The sequence below is a fragment of the Dryobates pubescens genome, chromosome 7, assembly GCF_014839835.1.
Source record: "Dryobates pubescens isolate bDryPub1 chromosome 7, bDryPub1.pri, whole genome shotgun sequence".
Classification (NCBI taxonomy): Eukaryota; Metazoa; Chordata; class Aves; order Piciformes; family Picidae; genus Dryobates; species Dryobates pubescens.
Genome location: NC_071618.1, coordinates 65,783 through 84,448, shown reverse-complemented (window position 1 = coordinate 84,448; position 18,666 = coordinate 65,783). Strand labels below are relative to the sequence as shown.

General features: G+C 65.7%; 1 protein-coding gene across 1 annotated transcript; it reads left to right on the top strand.

Annotated features, from left to right (window-relative positions):
- The first annotated feature begins 48 nt into the window (after positions 1 to 48).
- Positions 49 to 10,160, top strand: LOC104306950 (potassium-transporting ATPase alpha chain 1). The gene is made up of 9 exons (XM_054163160.1): positions 49 to 57; positions 3,288 to 3,456; positions 4,589 to 4,743; positions 5,643 to 5,766; positions 6,396 to 6,541; positions 6,857 to 6,990; positions 7,903 to 8,004; positions 8,485 to 8,576; positions 10,107 to 10,160. Exons 1-9 carry the CDS (start codon positions 49 to 51, stop codon positions 10,133 to 10,135), a joined length of 960 nt encoding a protein of 319 aa, XP_054019135.1. The 3' UTR covers positions 10,136 to 10,160.
- The last annotated feature ends 8,506 nt before the right edge of the window (positions 10,161 to 18,666 follow it).

Below are 18,666 nucleotides of genomic sequence, written 5' to 3'. Positions count from 1 at the left end.
GGGAGGTCAATGGAGGGGAGGTGCTCCAGGTGCCACCGTGGTGGGGAGATGCTCCAGGTGCCACCGTGGTGGGGAGATGCTCCAGGTGCCACCGTGGTGGGGAGGTCCTCCAGGTGCCACCGTGGTGGGGAGGTGCTCCAGGTGCCACCGTGGTGGGGAGGTCCTCCAGGTGCCACCGTGGTGGGGAGGTCCTTGAGGTGCCACCAGGATGGGGAGGTCCTCGAGGTGCCACCATGGTGGGGAGGTCCTCGAGGTGCCACCATGGTGGGGAGGTCCTCGAGGTGCCACCGTGGTGGGGGAGGTCCTCCAGGTGCCACCGTGGTGGGGAGGTCCTTGAGGTGCCACCAGGATGGGGAGGTCCTCGAGGTGCCACCATGGTGGGGAGGTCCTCGAGGTGCCACCGTGGTGGGGGAGGTCCTCCAGGTGCCACCGTGGTGGGGAGGTGCTCCAGGTGCCACCGTGGTGGGGAGGTCCTTGAGGTGCCACCGTGGTGGGGAGGTCCTCCAGGTGCCACCGTGGTGGGGAGGTCCCCCAGGTGCCACCATAGCTCCTTGACCACCTGGAGACCTTTCTTAGTTGCTTCTTAGTTCTCCACCACCTTGCTTGGTTCCTCCCCAGCTCTCATTGCCACCTCCTCAGCTCTCAGTGCCACCTCCCCAGCTCTCAGTGCCACCTCCCCAGCTCCCAGTGCCACCTCCCCAGCTCTCAGTGCCACCTCCCCAGCTCTCATTGCCACCTCCTCTGCTCACGGTGCCACCTCCCCAGCTCTCATTGCCACCTCCCCAGCTCTCATTGCCACCTCCCCAGCTCTCATTGCCACCTCCTCTGCTCTCAGTGCCACCTCCCCAGCTCCCATTGCCACCTCCCCAGCTCCCATTGCCACCTCCCCAGCTCTCAGTGCCACCTCCCCAGCTCTCAGTGCCACCTCCCCAGCTCTCAGTGCCACCTCCCCAGCTCTCAGTGCCACCTCCTCAGCTCTCAGTGCCACCTCCCCAGCTCCCAGTGCCACCTCCCCAGCTCTCAGTGCCACCTCCCCAGCTCCCAGTGCCACCTCCCCAGCTCTCATTGCCACCTCCCCAGCTCTCAGTGCCACCTCCCCAGCTCTCAGTGCCACCTCCCCAGCTCTCATTGCCACCTCCTCTGCTCTCAGTGCCACCTCCTCAGCTCTCAGTGCCACCTCCCCAGCTCTCATTGCCACCTCCTCTGCTCTCAGTGCCACCTTCCCAGCTCCCATTGCCACCTCCCCAGCTCTCAGTGCCACCTCCTCGGCTCTCATTGCCACCTCCTCTGCTCTCATTGCCACCTCCCCAGCTCCCATTGCCACCTCCCCAGCTCTCAGTGCCACCTCCCCAGCTCTCAGTGCCACCTCCTCTGCTCTCAGTGCCACCTCCCCAGCTCCCATTGCCACCTCCCCAGCTCTCAGTGCCACCTCCCCAGCTCCCAGTGCCACCTCCCCAGCTCTCAGTGCCACCTCCCCAGCTCTCAGTGCCACCTCCTCTGCTCTCAGTGCCACCTCCCCAGCTCTCATTGCCACCTCCTCTGCTCTCAGTGCCACCTCCCCAGCTCTCAGTGCCACCTCCTCTGCTCACGGTGCCACCTCCCCAGCTCTCATTGCCACCTCCCCAGCTCTCATTGCCACCTCCTCTGCTCTCAGTGCCACCTCCCCATCTCCCGGTGCCACCTCCCCATCTCTCGGTGCCACCTCCCCAGCTCTCAGTGCCACCTCCCCAGCTCTCATTGCCACCTCCTCAGCTCTCATTGCCACCTCCCCAGCTCTCAGTCCCACCTCCCCAGCTCTCAGTGCCACCTCCTCTGCTCTCAGTGCCACCTCCCCAGCTCTCATTGCCACCTCCTCTGCTCTCAGTGCCACCTCCCCAGCTCTCAGTGCCACCTCCTCTGCTCACGGTGCCACCTCCCCAGCTCTCATTGCCACCTCCCCAGCTCTCAGTCCCACCTCCCCAGCTCTCAGTGCCACCTCCTCTGCTCTCAGTGCCACCTCCCCATCTCCCGGTGCCACCTCCCCATCTCTCGGTGCCACCTCCCCAGCTCTCAGTGCCACCTCCTCTGCTCACGGTGCCACCTCCCCAGCTCTCATTGCCACCTCCCCAGCTCTCATTGCCACCTCCTCTGCTCTCAGTGCCACCTCCCCATCTCCCGGTGCCACCTCCCCATCTCTCGGTGCCACCTCCCCGGCTCTCAGTGCCACCTCCCCAGCTCTCATTGCCACCTCCTCAGCTCTCATTGCCACCTCCCCAGCTCTCAGTGCCACCTCCCCAGCTCCCATTGCCACCTCCCCAGCTCTCAGTGCCACCTCCCCAGCTCTCAGTGCCACCTCCTCTGCTCTCAGTGCCACCTCCCCAGCTCCCATTGCCACCTCCCCAGCTCTCATTGCCACCTCCTCTGCTCTCAGTGCCACCTCCCCAGCTCTCAGTGCCACCTCCTCTGCTCACGGTGCCACCTCCCCAGCTCTCATTGCCACCTCCCCAGCTCTCATTGCCACCTCCTCTGCTCTCAGTGCCACCTCCCCATCTCTCGGTGCCACCTCCCCATCTCCCGGTGCCACCTCCCCATCTCTCGGTGCCACCTCCCCGGCTCTCAGTGCCACCTCCCCACCTCTCAGTGCCACCTCCTCAGCTCTCAGTGCCACCTCCCCAGCTCCCATTGCCACCTCCCCAGCTCTCAGTGCCACCTCCCCAGCTCTCAGTGCCACCTCCCCAGCTCTCAGTGCCACCTCCCCAGCTCCCATTGCCACCTCCCCAGCTCTCATTGCCACCTCCCCAGCTCTCAGTGCCACCTCCCCAGCTCTCAGTGCCACCTCCCCAGCTCCCATTGCCACCTCCCCAGCTCTCAGTGCCACCTCCCCAGCTCCCATTGCCACCTCCCCAGCTCCCATTGCCACCTCCCCAGCTCTCAGTGCCACCTCCCCAGCTCTCAGTGCCACCTCCCCAGCTCTCAGTGCCACCTCCCCAGCTCTCATTGCCACCTCCCCAGCTCTCGGTGCCACCTCCTCTGCTCTCAGTGCCACCTCCTCTGCTCACGGTGCCACCTCCCCAGCTCTCATTGCCACCTCCCCAGCTCTCGGTGCCACCTCCTCTGCTCTCAGTGCCACCTCCTCTGCTCACGGTGCCACCTCCCCATCTCCCAGTGCCACCTCCCCAGCTCTCGGTGCCACCTCCCCGGCACTGGGTGCCACCTCCCCATCTCCCGGTGCCACCTCCCCAGCTCTCGGTGCCACCTCCCCAGCACTGGGTGCCACCTCCCGTGCTCTGAGCTCGCTGTGCCCGCAGGGCTCGATCGTGGCGGTGACCGGGGACGGGGTGAACGACTCTCCGGCGCTGAAGAAGGCTGACATCGGCGTGGCCATGGGCATCGCCGGCTCCGACGCCGCCAAGAACGCCGCAGACATGATCCTGCTCGACGACAACTTCGCCTCCATCGTCACCGGCGTCGAGCAAGGTCAGCCCCGGCCGCCGCCCCGCCCCGCCCCGCCCCGCCCCGGCTGAGCGCCTGCAGAGGTTGGAGGTTGGGTGCTTGGTTGGGGTCTTGGCCAACTTGGGTGGTTGGGTCTTGGGGTCTTGGTCATCTTGGGTCTTGGGGTCTTGGTCAACTTGATTGGTTGTGTCTTGACCGCCTTGGGTCTTGAGATCTTGTCCACCTCGGTTGGTTGGGTCTTGGGGTCTTGGTCATCTTGGGTCTTGTCCACCTTGGTTGGTTGGGTCTTGACCACCTTGGGTCTTGGGGTCTTGTCCACCATGGTTGGTTGGGTCTTGGCATCTAGGTCATCTTAGGTCTTGTCCACCTTGGTTGGTTGGGTCTCGGGGTCTTGGTCATCTTGGGTCTTGGGGTCTTCGACAACTTGGTTGGTTGGGTCTTGACCACCTTGGGTCTTGTCCACCTTGATTGGTTGAGTCTTGGGGTCTTTGTCATCTTGGGTCTTGGGATCTTTGCCAACTTGGTTGGTTGGGTCTTGACCACCTTGGGTCTTGGTGTCTTGGCCACCTTGGTTGGTTGGGTCTCGGGGTCTTGGTCATCTTGTTTGGTTGGGTCTTGGCATCTTGGTCATCTTGGGTCTTGGGGTCTTGGCCACCATGGTTGGTTGGGTCTTGACCACCTTGGGTCTTGGGGTCTTGGTCAACTTGGTTGGTTGGGTCTTGGGTACCTGGCCACCTTAGTTGGTTTATTCTTGGGGTCTTGGTAATCTTGGGTCTTGTCCACCTTGGTTGGGTCTTGGGTCATCTTGGTTCTTGTGGTCTTGGTCAGCTTGGGGTGTGGGATCTTGGTCTTCTTGGGTCTTGGGGTCTTGATCAACTCAGGTCTTGGGTCTTGGGTTCTTGGTTAACTTGTTTGGTGGGGTCTTGGCCCTTTAGTTTGGTTGGGTTCTTGGGGTCTTGGTTGACTTGGGCTTGGGGTCTTGGTCAACCTGGGGCTTGGGGTCTTGACCACCTCGGTTGGGTGGGTCTTGGGTCTTGGCCATCTTGGTTGGGTCTTGGGTTCTTGGCCACCTTCGCTCTTGGTCCTTGACCCTCCGGCTCCACGGAGCTCTTGAAGGCCCAGGAGGTCCTCACCCCCTCCCCCCAACCCCTCCCAGGCCGCCTGATCTTCGACAACCTGAAGAAGTCCATCGCCTACACCCTGACCAAGAACATCCCCGAGCTGACGCCGTACCTCATCTACATCACGGCCAGCGTGCCCCTGCCCCTGGGCTGCATCACCATCCTCTTCATCGAGCTCTGCACCGACATCGTGAGTCCTCTCCTGCCCGCCTCCACCACCTCCACCTGCACCACCACCACCTCCACCACCTCCACCTCCACCACCACCATCTCCACCTCCACCACCTCCACCACCATCACCTCCATCCCTTCCACTACCAGCTCCCCCACCTCCACCACCACCTCCACCTCCACCACCTCCACCCCCACCACCTCCATCTCCACCACCATCACCTCCACCACCATCACCTCCATCCCCTCCACTACCAACTCCTCCACCTCCACCACCTCCACCACCACCATCTCCACCTCCACCACCTCCACCACCATCACCTCCATCCCCTCCACTACTAACTCCTCCACCACCACCACCACCTCCACCACCTCCACCACCTTCACCTCCGCCACCACCATCTCCACCTGCACCGCCTCCACTCCCACCACCTCCACCATCATCACCTCCATCCCCTCCACTACCAACTCCACCTCCACCACCTCCACCACCATCTCTACCACCACAACAATCTCCACCACCACCTCTACCACCAAATCCAGTCACCACCACCACCATCTCCACTTCCACCACCACCATCACCATCTCCACCACCATCACCTCCATTCCCTCCACTACCAACTCCACCTCCACCACCTCTACCACCAAATCCACCATCACCACCATCTTCACCTCCACCACCACCACCTCCACCACCTTCACCACCACCTCCACCACCATCTCCATCACCTCCACCACCACCAGCACACCTCCAGAAGGGCTGGCAAGCAGAGCAGCAGGAGGAGGTTGAGGTTCTTCAAGCAGGAAATAAGGAGGTTGAAGTTCTCCAGGTGGAGTTGGAGGTTCTCCAGGTGGAGTTGGAGGTTCTCCGCCCAAGCCCTGGTGGCTGCTCAGCCTGGGACCTCTTGCCCCTGCAGTTCCCTTCGGTGTCCTTGGCCTACGAGCGGGCGGAGAGCGACATCATGCACCTGCGGCCCCGCGACCCCCGGCGCGACCGCCTGGTCAACGAGCCCCTGGCCGCCTACTCCTACTTCCAGATAGGTAGCACCTGCCCAGGGAGACCCACCAGGGGTGGGGAAGAAGGTCCTGGTGGTCAGTGTCCACCTGGGATGGGTGGTGAAGCTCTGGTTGAGGTTCTCCAGAAGGTCATCTTGGTCCATGGCTTCTCGGCCTCCTGGAGACCTTTGTCCATGGCTCCTTGGCCTCGATTCATGGCTTCTTGGCCACCTTGATCCATGGCTCTTTGGCCACCTTGGTCCATGGCTCTTTGGCCACCTTGGTCCATGGCTCATTGGCCTCCTGGAGACCTTGGTCCATGGCTCCTTGATTCATGGTTTCTTGGCCACCTTGATCCATGGCTCTTTGGCCACCTTGGTCCTTGGCTCATTGGCCTCCTGGAGACCTTGGTCCATGGCTCCTTGATTCATGGCTTCTTGGCCACCGTGATCCATGGCTCTTTGGCCACCTTGGTCCTTGGCTCATTGGCCTCCTGGAGACCTTGGTCCATGGCTCCTTGGCCACCTTGGTCCTTGGCTTCTTGGCCTCCTGGAGACCTTTGTCCATGGCTCCTTGGCCTTGATTCATGGCTTCTTGGCCACCTTGGTCCATGGCTCCTTGGCCACCTTGGTCCATGGCTCCTTGGCCACCAAGAGGTCCTCTCCCCCACCCAGGAGCTATCCAATCCTTCGCTGGCTTCACTGACTACTTCGTGGCCATGGCCCAGGAGGGTTGGTGGCCTCTGCTCTGCCTGGGCCTCCGCCCCCACTGGGAGGACGTCCACCAGCAGGAGCTTCAGGACAGCTACGGCCAGCAGTGGGTAGGTGACAGGGACCTTCTGGAAGGTTCTTAGGACATCCAGGAGCAAGACCTTTCATGTAGTTCTGGAGCTCGGGGTTTGGGTAGGACCCATAAGGACCTTCTAGAAGGTTCTTTGAGTCTTCATCCACCTTGGGAGGACCTCCTAGAAGGTCCTTTGGAGCTCCTTGGGCTTTCACCCACGTTGGTTGGACACCTAGGAGCAAGACCTTTGAGGTAGTTCTGGAGCCTGGGGGTTGGGTGGGATGCCTAAAGACCTTCTGGAAGGTTCTCTGGAGGTCCTGGGAGACCCTCTGATGGTAGCCACCCCCCCTAGACCTTCTGGCAGCGGCGCTACCAGCAGTACACCTGCTACACCGTCTTCTTCATCAGCATTGAGATGTGCCAGATCGCTGACGTCCTCATCCGCAAGACCAGGAGGCTCTCCCTCTTCCAGCAGGGCCTCTTCAGGTGCCTGTGGGCTCCACAGGGGGCTGGGGAGGTCCACAGGGGCCACAGTGACCACAGCAGGCCATAGAGGACCATAGGAACCATAGAGCTCCACAGGTGTCTATAGAGTCCCATAGGGACCATAAGAGGCCATAGAGGACCATAGGGACCCATAGGGTTCCAGAGGTCCATAGGACCTCTTCAGGTGCCTATGGGCTCCATAGGGGGCTGGGGTGGTCCATCAGGGGCTGCAGAGGCCCATAGGGAGCCATGGGGACCATAGGAGGCCCTAGAGATCCATAGGGAGCCATAGAGCTCCACAGGTGTCAATAGAATCCCATAGGGACCATAAGAGGCCATAGAGGTCCATAGGGATTCATAGGGACCATAGGGGTCCATAGGGACTCACAGGGGGCCATAGGGCTCCATAGGGTCCCATAGAGGTCCATAGGGACTCATAGAGGTCCATAGGGACCCATAGGGAACCATAGGGCTCATGGGGGTCCATAGGGACTCATAGGGACCCATAGGGCTCATAGGGGTCCATAGGGGTCTATATGGACTCATAGAGGTCCATAGGGACCCATAGGGCTCATAAGGGTCCACAGGGACCCATAGGGCTCATAGGGGTCCATAGGGACTCATAGAGGTCCATAGGGACCCATAGAGGTCCATAGGGACCTCTTCAGATGCCTATGGGCTCCAGACAGGGCTGGGGAGGTCCATCAGGGGCTGCAGAGGTCCATAGGGACCATAGTGACCATAGAAGGCCATGGAGGTCCATAGGGACCATAGAGGTCTGTAGGGACCCATAGGGGTCTATAAGGCCCCATAGGGTTCCATAGAGGTCTGTAGGGTCCCTTGGGGTCCCATGGGGCTCTATAGGGTGCCCTAGGGGTCCATAGGGGCCCATAGGCGGTGGTGTCCCCCCAGGAACCGCATCCTGCTGGTGGCCATCGTGTTCCAGGTGTCCATTGGCTGCTTCCTCTGCTACTGCCCAGGGATGCCAAACGTCTTCAACTTCATGCCCATCCGGTACTGGGAGGCACTGGGAGGGGACTGGGAAGGGACTGGGAGGGGGTTTGGGGGCACTGGGAGGGGGTTTGGGGGCACTGGGAGGGGGTTTGGGGGCACTGGGAAGGGACTGGGAGGGGGGTCGGGACACTGGGAGGGCGTGGGAGGGGGTTTGGGGGCACTGGGAGGGCCTGGGAGGCACTAGGAAGGGACTGGGAGGGGGGTTGGGGTTCTGGGAGGGCCTGGGAAGGGGTTTGGGGGCACTGGGAGGGCCTGGGAGGCACTAGGAAGGGACTGGGAGGGGGGTTGGGGTTCTGGGAGGTGGTTTGGGGGCACTGGGAGGGGGGTTGGGACACTGGGAGGGCGTGGGAGGGGGTTTGGGGGCACTGGGAGGGATTGAAAGAGGACATGGGGGGACTGGGAGGGGATTTAGAGGCACTGGGAGGGAATTTGGCGAGGGGGACTGGGAGCTACTGGTCTGAACTGGGAGGCACTGGGCAGGTTCCAGTGGTGGTTGGTGCCGATGCCCTTCGGCCTCCTCATCCTCGTGTACGACGAGATCAGGAAGCTGGGAGTGCGGAGACACCCCGGGAGTGAGCACTGGAGGGACTGGGAGGCACTGGGAAGAGAGGGGGAGGGGACTGGGAAGGACCTGGAGGGGAGCTGGAGGGGACTGGGGGGGGGCCGGGAGGGGGCCGGGAGGGGGGATCGGGAGGGGGGATCGGGAGGGGGGATCGGGAGGGGGGCTCGGGAGGGGGGCTCGGGAAGGGGGATCGGGAAGGGGGATCGGGAAGGGGGATCGGGAAGGGGGATCGGGAGGGGGATCGGGGAGGGGGATCGGGGAGGGGGATCGGGAGGGGGGCTCGGGAAGGGGGCTCGGGAAGGGGGCTCGGGAAGGGGGGCCGGGAGGGGGGGCCGGGAGGGGGGGCCGGGAGGGGGGGCCGGGAGGGGGGGCCGGGAGGGGGGATCGGGAGGGGGGATCGGGAGGGGGGATCGGGAGGGGGATCGGGAGGGGGATCGGGAGGGGGGATCGGGAGGGGGATCGGGAGGGGGATCGGGAGGGGGATCGGGAGGGGGGATCGGGAGGGGGGATCGGGAGGGGGGATCGGGAGGGGGATCGGGAAGGGGGATCGGGAAGGGGGATCGGGAGGGGGGATCGGGAGGGGGGATCGGGAGGGGGGATCGGGAGGGGGGATCGGGAAGGGGATCGGGAAGGGGATCGGGAAGGGGGATCGGGAGGGGGGATCGGGAGGGGGGATCGGGAGGGGGGATCGGGAAGGGGGATCGGGAAGGGGGATCGGGAAGGGGGATCGGGAAGGGGGATCGGGAGGGGGATCGGGAGGGGGATCGGGAGGGGGATCGGGAGGGGGGATCGGGAGGGGGGATCGGGAGGGGGGATCGGGAGGGGGGATCGGGAGGGGGATCGGGAGGGGGATCGGGAGGGGGGATCGGGAGGGGGGATCGGGAGGGGGGATCGGGAGGGGGGATCGGGAGGGGGGATCGGGAGGGGGGATCGGGAGGGGGGATCGGGAGGGGGATCGGGAGGGGGATCGGGAGGGGGATCGGGAGGGGGATCGGGAGGGGGATCGGGAGGGGGATCGGGAGGGGGGCCGGGAGGGGGGCCGGGAGGGGGATCGGGAGGGGGGATCGGGAGGGGGGCCGGGAGGGGGATCGGGAGGGGGATCGGGAGGGGGATCGGGAGGGGGATCGGGAGGGGGGATCGGGAGGGGGGATCGGGAGGGGGGATCGGGAGGGGGGATCGGGAGGGGGATCGGGAGGGGGATCGGGAGGGGGATCGGGAGGGGGGATCGGGAGGGGGGATCGGGAGGGGGGATCGGGAGGGGGGATCGGGAAGGGGATCGGGAGGGGGATCGGGAGGGGGATCGGGAGGGGGATCGGGAGGGGGGCCGGGAGGGGGGCCGGGAGGGGGATCGGGAGGGGGGATCGGGAGGGGGGCCGGGAGGGGGATCGGGAGGGGTCCGGGAGGGGGATCGGGAGGGGGGCCGGGAGGGGGGCCGGGAGGGGGGCCGGGAGGGGGGCCGGGAGGGGGGATCGGGAGGGGGGATCGGGAGGGGGGCCGGGCAGCACTGGTTTGATGCTCATCTCCCTTTCCCCCCTCCCAGGCTGGTGGGACCGGGAGCTCTACTACTGAGCTTGGCAACTGGGAGCAACTGGGATATACTGGGAGTGGACTGGGAGGCACTGGGATGGGATTTGGGGGGACTGGGAGAAGATTTAAGGGTAGGTGTGAGACACTGGGAGGCACTGGGACATACTGGGAAGAACTGGGACCCCTCCCTCTGGACACCTCAGAGTGCTTTGGGGGTCACTGGGAGGGACTGGGAGGCACTGGGAGAGGTTGATTGTTACTGGGATGGACTGGGAATAAACTGCAAAGGGATTTGTGTGCAGCTGGTCCATACTGGGAGGGCAGTGAGCCACACTGGGAGGCCACTGGTCCATACTGGGAGGGCAGTGAGCCACACTGGGAGGCCACTGGTCCATACTGGGAGGGCAGTGAGCCACACTGGGAGGCCACTGGTCCATACTGGGAGGGCAGTGAGCCACACTGGGAGGCCAGTGGGGCAGACTGGGAGGGCAGTGAACCACACTGGGAGGCCACGGGGGCAGACTGGGAGGGCAGTGAACCACACTGGGAGGCCACTGGGGCAGACTGGGAGGGCACTGAGCCACACTGGGAGGCCACTGGGGCAGACTGGGAGGGCAGTGAGCCACACTGGGAGGGCAGTGAGCCACACTGGGAGGGCAGTGAGCCACACTGGGAGGGCAGTGGGGCAGACTGGGAGGGCAGTGGGGCAGACTGGGAGGCCACTGGGGCAGACTGGGAGGGCAGTGAGCCACACTGGGAGGGCAGTGGTCCATACTGGGAGGGCAGTGAGCCACACTGGGAGGCCACTGGGGCAGACTGGGAGGGCAGTGAGCCAGACTGGGAGGCCACTGGTCCATACTGGGAGGGCACTGAGCCGCACTGGGAGGCCACTGGTCCATACTGGGAGGGCACTGAGCCGCACTGGGAGGCCACTGGGGCAGACTGGGAGGGCAGTGAGCCAGACTGGGAGGGCAGTGAGCCACACTGGGAGGCCACTGGGGCAGACTGGGAGGCCACTGGGGCAGACTGGGAGGCCACTGGGGCAGACTGGGAGGCCACTGGGGCAGACTGGGAGGGCAGTGAGCCACACTGGGAGGCCACTGGGGCAGACTGGGAGGGCAGTGAGCCACACTGGGAGGCCACTGGGGCAGACTGGGAGGGCAGTGAGCCACACTGGGAGGCCACTGGGGCAGACTGGGAGGGCAGTGAGCCAGACTGGGAGGCCACTGGGGCAGACTGGGAGGGCACTGGGGCAGACTGGGAGGGCAGTGAGCCAGACTGGGAGGCCACTGGGGCAGACTGGGAGGGCAGTGAGCCACACTGGGAGGCCACTGGGGCAGACTGGGAGGGCAGTGAGCCACACTGGGAGGCCACTGGGGCAGACTGGGAGGCTTTATTCAGGGGGGGGGCAGGAGGGGCACCAGCAGCCGCAGGGCTCCCAGGCCCAGGCCGGCCGCCCCCAGCGCCCGCAGCCCCAGCGCCCCCCAGGGGCCCAAGCCCAGCGCTTGCCCCGCCCACCTGCAAGGCAAAGGGGCGGGGCGTCAGCGGGGAGGGGCCTCTGATTGGCTGAGGCGGGCCTGAAAGCCCCACCCCCATCCCTCCCTCCAGGGAGGCCACACCCCCGCACCTCCCCCTGGGCATGCCGCTGCTCCCAGCCGCCCCCAACCCCTCCCGGCGCCCCCAAACCCCCTCCCACTGCTCCCATTCTCCTCCAACCCCCTCCCAGCGCCCCCCAAACCTCCTCCGAGTGCTCCCAGCCCCCCAACCCCTCCCAGTGCCCCTCAAACGCCCTCCCAGTGCTCCCAGTTCCCCTCTAACCCCCTCTCAGTTCTCCCAGTTCTCTAACCCCCTCCCAGTGTCCCCCAAACCCCCTCCCAGTGCTCCCAGTTCTCTTCTAATCCCCTCCCAGTCCCACCCAGTGCCCCCCAAACCCCCTTCCAATGCTCCCAGTCCCCCCAAACCCCCTCCTAGTGCTCCCAGTTCTCTTCTAACCCCCTCCCAGTCCCACCCAAAGCCCCTCCCAGTCCCACCCAAAGCCCCTCCCAGTGCTCCCAGCTCTTCTCTAATCCACTCCCATTCCCACCCAGTGCCCCCCAAACCCCCTACCAATGCTCCCAGTTCTCCAACCCCCTCCCAGTCCCCCCCAAACCCCCTTCCAATGCTCCCAGTTCCCCTCTAACCCCCTCCCAGTCCCACCCAGTGCCCCCCAAAACCCCTCCCAGTGCTCCCAGTTTCCCTCTAATCCCCTCCCAGTCCCCCCCAAACCCCCTCCTAGTGCTCCCAGTTCTCTTCTAATCCCCTCCCAGTCTCCCCCACTGCCCCCCAAACCCCCTTCCAATGCTCCCAGTTCTCTTCTAATCCCCTCCCAGTCTCCCCCAGTACCCCCAAACCTCCTCCCAGTGCTCCCAGTTCCCCTCTAACCCCCTCCGTCCCCCCCCAACCCCCTCCCAGTGCTCCCAGTTCCCCTCTAACCCCCTCCCAGTCCCCCCCACTGCCCCCCAAACCCCCTCCCAGTGCTCCCAGTTCCCCTCTAACCCCCTCTCAGTCCCCCCCAGTGCCCCTCCAAACCCCTCCCAGCCTCCCCCCTGCCTTTTCCCCATTCCCCTTTCCGCGCCCCCCCCCCCGCCCCGCCATTGGCCGCTCTCCCCGGAAGTCCCACCCCAGAGGCGGGAGGGGAGGGATCAGCTCTTCCCTTACCCAATCAGGAAGCCCTCGTAAGCGGCAGCCAATAGGAGGCCGCCGAGGGGCAGGCGGAGGCGGGGCGGCAAATCCTGGCGGCCAGAGGCCCACAGCAGGGCTGCGGCGGCCACGTGCCTGGCCTGGGGGGGGGGGGGGGGGGCAGTCATTAAGGGGCTAATTAACCCCTCCCTCAGGTAATTAATTAACTCTTCCAGACTCACTGTCATCCCCTGGAACTAACTAAGCCCCTCCTGAGCCAACCAGCCCCACCCCGGGGTAATCAATAGGTAATTAAGGGCCCAGAAGGGCAATTAGGAGTTCATTAGAGCCACCCCCGAGATAATTAACCTCTCGGAGCTAATTAATGCCTCCCAGTCCCTCCCATTCACTCCCAGTGCCCCCTATTCACTCCCAGTCCCCCCTCAGTCCCTTCCCAGTCCCTCCCATTCACTCCCAGTCCCTCCCAGTCCCCCCTCAGTCCCTTCCCAGTCCCTTCCCATTCACTCCCAGTCCCCCCTCAGTCCCTTCCCAGTCCTTCCCATTCACTCCCAGTCTCCTCCCAGTCCCTCCCATTCACTCCCAGTCCCCTCCCATTCACTCCCAGTCCCTCCCATTCACTCCCAGTCCCCTCCCATTCACTCCCAGTCCCTCCCATTCACTCCCAGTCCCTCCCATTCACTCCCAGTCCCTCCCATTCACTCCCAGTCCCCTCCCATTCACTCCCAGTCCCCCCTCAGTCCCTTCCCAGTCCCCCCTCAGTCCCTTCCCAGTCCCCTCCCATTCACTCCCAGTCCCTCCCATTCACTCCCAGTCCCTCCCATTCACTCCCAGTCCCTCCCATTCACTCCCAGTCCCCTCCCATTCACTCCCAGTCCCCTCCCATTCACTCCCAGTCCCTCCCATTCACTCCCAGTCCCTCCCATTCACTCCCAGTCCCCTCCCATTCATTCCCAGTCCCCCCTCAGTCCCTTCCCAGTCCCCTCCCATTCACTCCCAGTCCCCTCCCATTCACTCCCAGTCCCCCCTCAGTCCGCTCCCAGTGCCCCCCAGCCCCCGCTGCTCACCAGGCTGATGTTGGAGTCCAGCCCCATCTGGAGATGCCTCCAGTCGAACTCCACGCCCCGCGCCCCGACCCACAGCGGGACACACCTGTGGGGACCCAGACCCTCTAGGGATCCCCAATGGATCTCCACAGATTCCTTCCCCCAGCTCCCAGAGACCTCCCCAATGCCCCCCACCCAGAGACCTCAGACCCCTGTGGACCCCTATGCACTGCTATACCTCCTGTAGATCTCACTGGATCCCTCGATCCCGGTGGATCCCATGTTGATAGGGAGGTGCTGCCCCAGCCCACAGCCCCTAGACCTCCCTAGATCCTGGGCAGATCCTTCTGGATCTCAGTAGATCCCAGTGGATCCCACACTCACCTGGAGATACTGGCCCAGCCCAGAGCCCCTAGACCTTCATAGCCCCTGCTGTAGACACCCCCCCAGATCCCCTCTAGATGCCAATGGATCCCACTAGATCCCAGCCCACACAAGTGATGATCCCACCCCAGGCACCAAAGACCCCTTCCACATCCCTCCATCTCCCCTACATCTCAGTAGGTCCCCAGTGGATCCCCAGTGGCTCCCTCAGTCGCTCCCCAGGAAGTAAGGAGCTTGACACTGGCTGAGCAAAGGGTCCCTACACCTCTCCAGATCCCTTGATCCTCCTAGATCCCCCAGATTCCAATGCAGCCCACTAGTTCCCTCCTGACAACTAATGAGAACTTCCCCAGGCACCACAGCTCCCTGCAGATCCCTCCACCCCCACTAGATCCCAGTAGATCCCCAGTGGATCCCTCAGTCACTCACCAGGAGGCGAGGAGCTTGGTGCTGGCACAGCCTAGGGCCCCTGGACCTCTCCAAACTCCTAGATCCCTCTAGATCCCTGCAGAGCTCCCCAGATCCCAATGGATCCCACCCCCAAAAAGTGATGAGAGGCTTCCCCAGGCACCACAGGCCCCCTGAAGACTCTCCCCCCTCCCTAGATCCCAGTGGATCCCCTCAGCCACTCACCAGGAAATGAGCTTGGGGCCCTAGACCTCTCCAGACCCCTTGATCATTCTAGATCCCCCTCCTGATCCCCCTGGATCCCTCCAGAGGCCACTCCCAGCCAGGGAGGAGGAGCTCCCCCAGGCCCCACAGACCCCCCACTCCAGCCCCTCTGGCCCTGCCAGCTTGCCAGCGGATCCCCAGCAGGTCCCCAGGGGCTCCCCAGGGGCTGCCCCCGGCAGGGCACTCACCGGGAGGTGAGGAGCTCGGCGCTGGCCCAGCCCAGGGCAGCCACCAGGATCCGCAGCTCCCCGCGGCCTCCCCCCCGGCCCAGGGCCAGCTGCAGCCCCCCCAGGTCCGCGGCGTCCACCGTGGCCCTCAGGAACTCCTGCAGGGGGAGCCGAGGGGCAGCGACGGGGGGGGAGGGGGGGGAGGGAGCAGGGGAGAGTGGGGGGGGAGGGGAGCAGGGGGGGAGTGGGGAGGGGCGCTGGGGAGGGGGGCGGGGGGGACTGGGACAGGCTGGGGGCAAGCTAGAGCTGGGCTGGGGGCTGGGCTGGGGGGCGGGGCTAGGGGCCGGGCTAGAGGCGGGGCTGGGGGCCGGGCTAGGGGCGGGGCTAGGGGCCGGGCTAGGGGCGGGGCTGGGGGCGGGGCTGGGGGCGGGGCAAGCTAGGGCCGGGCTGGGGGCAACCTAGGGCCGGGCTGGGGGCAAGCTAGGGCCGGGCTGGGGGCAACCTAGGGCCGGGCTGGGGGCAACCTAGGGCCGGGCTGGGGGCAACCTAGGGCCGGGCTGGGGGCAACCTAGGGCCGGGCTGGGGGCAACCTAGGTCAGGGCTGGGGCCAAGCTAGGTCAGGGCTGGGGGCAAGCTAGGTCAGGGCTGGGGGCAAGCTAGGTCAGGGCTGGGTAAGCTAGGTCAGGGCTGGGCAAGCTAGGTCAGGGCTGGGCAAGCTAGGTCAGGGCTGGGCAAGCTAGGTCCGGGCTGGGGGCCGGGCAAGCTAGGTCCGGGCTGGGGGCAAGCTAGGGCCGGGCTGGGGGCAAGCTAGGTCAGGGCTGGGGGCAAGCTAGGTCAGGGCTGGGGGCAAGCTAGGTCAGGGCTGGGGGCAAGCTAGGTCAGGGCTGGGGGCAAGCTAGGGCCGGGCTGGGGGCAAGCTAGGGCCGGGCTGGGGGCAAGCTAGGGCCGGGCTGGGGGCAAGCTAGGGCCGGGCTGGGGGCAAGCTAGGGCCGGGCTGGGGGCAAGCTAGGGCCGGGCTGGGGGCAAGCTAGGGCCGGGCTGGGGGGCCGGGCTGGGGGCAAGCTAGGGCCGGGCTGGGGGCAAGCTAGGGCCGGGCTGGGGGCAAGCTAGGGCCGGGCTGGGGGCAAGCTAGGGCCGGGCTGGGGGCAAGCTAGGGCCGGGCTGGGGGCAAGCTAGGGCCGGGCTGGGGGGCCGGGCTGGGGGCCGGGCTGGGGGGCCGGGCTGGGGGCCGGGCTGGGGGGCAGGGCTGGGGGGCAGGGCAAGCTAGGGCCGGGCTGGGGGCCGGGCTGGGGGGCCGGGCTGGGGGCCGGGCTGGGGGGGCCGGGCTGGGGGGCAGGGCTGGGGGGCCGGGCTGGGGGGCCGGGCTGGGGGGCCGGGCTGGGGGGCAGGGCTGGGACCTTACCCCCACCAGGTCGTAGCCACCCGAAGGCCCTTCCCAGGTCGGGAAGAATGTGGCCAGAAAGAGCATCTGGGAGCAAACCAATCCAGACCAGTATGAACCAGTATAGACCAGGGACTGCCCCCAGTCCCCTCCCAGTGCCTCCCAGTCCAAACCAGTGGCCCCCCAAATCCCCTCCCAGTCCAAACCAGTGCCCCCCCAATCCCCTCTCCCAGTCCAAACCAGTGCCTCCCCAAATCCCCTCCCAGTCCAAACCAGTGCCCCCCCAAATCCCCTCCCAGTCCAAACCAGTGCCCCCCCAATCCCCTCTCCCAGTCCAAACCAGTGCCTCCCCAAATCCCCTCCCAGTCCAAACCAGTGCCCTCCCAAATCCCCTCCCAGTCCAAACCAGTGCCCCCCAAATCCCCTCCCAGTCCAAACCAGTGCCCCCCCAATCCCCTCTCCCAGTCCAAACCAGTGCCCTCCCAAATCCCCTCCCAGTCCAAACCAGTGCCCCCCAATTCCCTCTCCCAGTCCAAACCAGTGCCCCCCCAATCCCCTCTCCCAGTCCAAACCAGTGCCCCCCCAATCCCCTCTCCCAGTCCAAACCAGTGCCCCCCAATTCCCTCTCCCAGTCCACACCAGTGCCCCCCCAATCCCCTCCCAGTCCAAACCAGTGCCCCCCCAATCCCCTCCCAGTCCAAACCAGTGCCCCCCCAGTGCCCTCCCAGTCCAAACCAGTAGCCCCCCAGTGCCCTCCCAGTGCCCCCAATGTCCTCCCAGTCCAAACCAGTGCCCCCCCAATCCCCTCCCAGTCCAAACCAGTGCCCCCCCAATCCCCTCCCAGTCCAAACCAGTGCCCCCACACTCCCCCCCAGTGCTCCCAGTCTCACCTTCCCCAGCTGCACCAGCACATAGGTGGCTCCAGCCTGGACGCACCGCCAGAAGGCGCTGTACTCAGACCTGCTCCCAGTGCTCCCAGTTACTCCCAGCAACCCACCCAGTGCCCCCCAGAACCCTCCACACTGCCCCCAGACCCCTTCCCAGCGCTCCCAGTCCCCCCCAGACCCCTCCCCAGAGCTCCCAGTCCCCCCCAGACCCCTTCCCAGCGCTCCCAGCCCCCCCCAGACCCCTTCCCAGCGCTCCCAGCCCCCCCCAGACCCCTCCCCAGAGCTCCCAGTCCCCCCCAGACCCCTTCCCAGTGCTCCCAGTCCCCCCCAACTGCCCTTCCCAGCGCTCCCAGCCCCCCCCAGACCCCTTCCCAGCGCTCCCAGCCCCCCCAGACCCCTTCCCAGCTTTCCCAGCCCCCCCTAGACCCCTTCCCAGAGCTCCCAGTCTCCCCCCTAGACCCCTTCCCAGCGCTCCCAGTCCCCCTCAACTCTTCTCCCAGAGCTCCCAGTCCCCCTCAAACCCCTTCCCAGAGCTCCCAGACCCCCTCAACTCTCCTCCCAGCGCTCCCAGTCCCTCCCAGACCCCTTCCCAGAGCTCTCAGTCCCCCTCACCTCTTCTCCCAGCGCTCCCAGTCCCCCCCAGACTCCTTCCCAGTGCTCCCAGTCCCCCCCAACTCTCCTCCCAGTGCTCCCAGTCCCCCCCAGACCCCTTCCCAGTGCTCCCAGTCCCCCCCAGACCCCTTCCCAGAGCTCTCAGTCCCCCTCAACTCTCCTCCCAGTGCTCCCAGTCCCGCCCAGACCCCTTCCCAGTGCTCCCAGTCCCCCCCAGACCCCTTCCCAGAGCTCTCAGTCCCCCTCAACTCTCCTCCCAGTGCTCCCAGTCCCCCCCAGACCCCTTCGCAGTGCTCGCCGTGCCCGCAGCCCCGCCGCTCACAGGCCGCTGCACTTGTATGTGATGAAGTAAGGGAAATAAGCCAGGGCGAAGCAGTTGCCGAAGTGGAACAGCGTCATGGCGATGGCGCCCGGGGAGGGGGGGGGGGAGGGGGCTGGTCCCGCGAACCCCAGCGGGAGAAAGAGGAAAGGTTCCCGGGGACAGAGCAGGGGAGGGGGGAAAGGAAAGAGGCTCCGGGGCGGCCTAGGCCCCGCGCGGTGCCTGCCGGGACGGAGGGGCAGCTCCGCCCCGCTCCCGGCCTGCCGCTTCCGGCCTGCCGCTGCCTCGAGGGACGTCAATCAAAGGGCCTGGTCCCGCCCCGCTTCCGGCCTGCCGCTGCCTCGAGGGACGTCAATCAAGGGGCCTGGTCCCGCCCCGCTCCCGGCCTGCCGCTGCCTCGAGGGACGTCAATCAAAGGGCCTGGTCCCG

Coding starts and splice junctions, on each gene's coding strand:
- LOC104306950 (XM_054163160.1), top strand. Junction 6,991..7,902: donor TTCCAGCAGGGCCTCTTCAG/GTGCCTGTGGGC, acceptor GTGTCCCCCCAG/GAACCGCATCCTGCTGGTGG. Junction 8,577..10,106: donor AGTGCGGAGACACCCCGGGA/GTGAGCACTGGA, acceptor CCCCCCTCCCAG/GCTGGTGGGACCGGGAGCTC.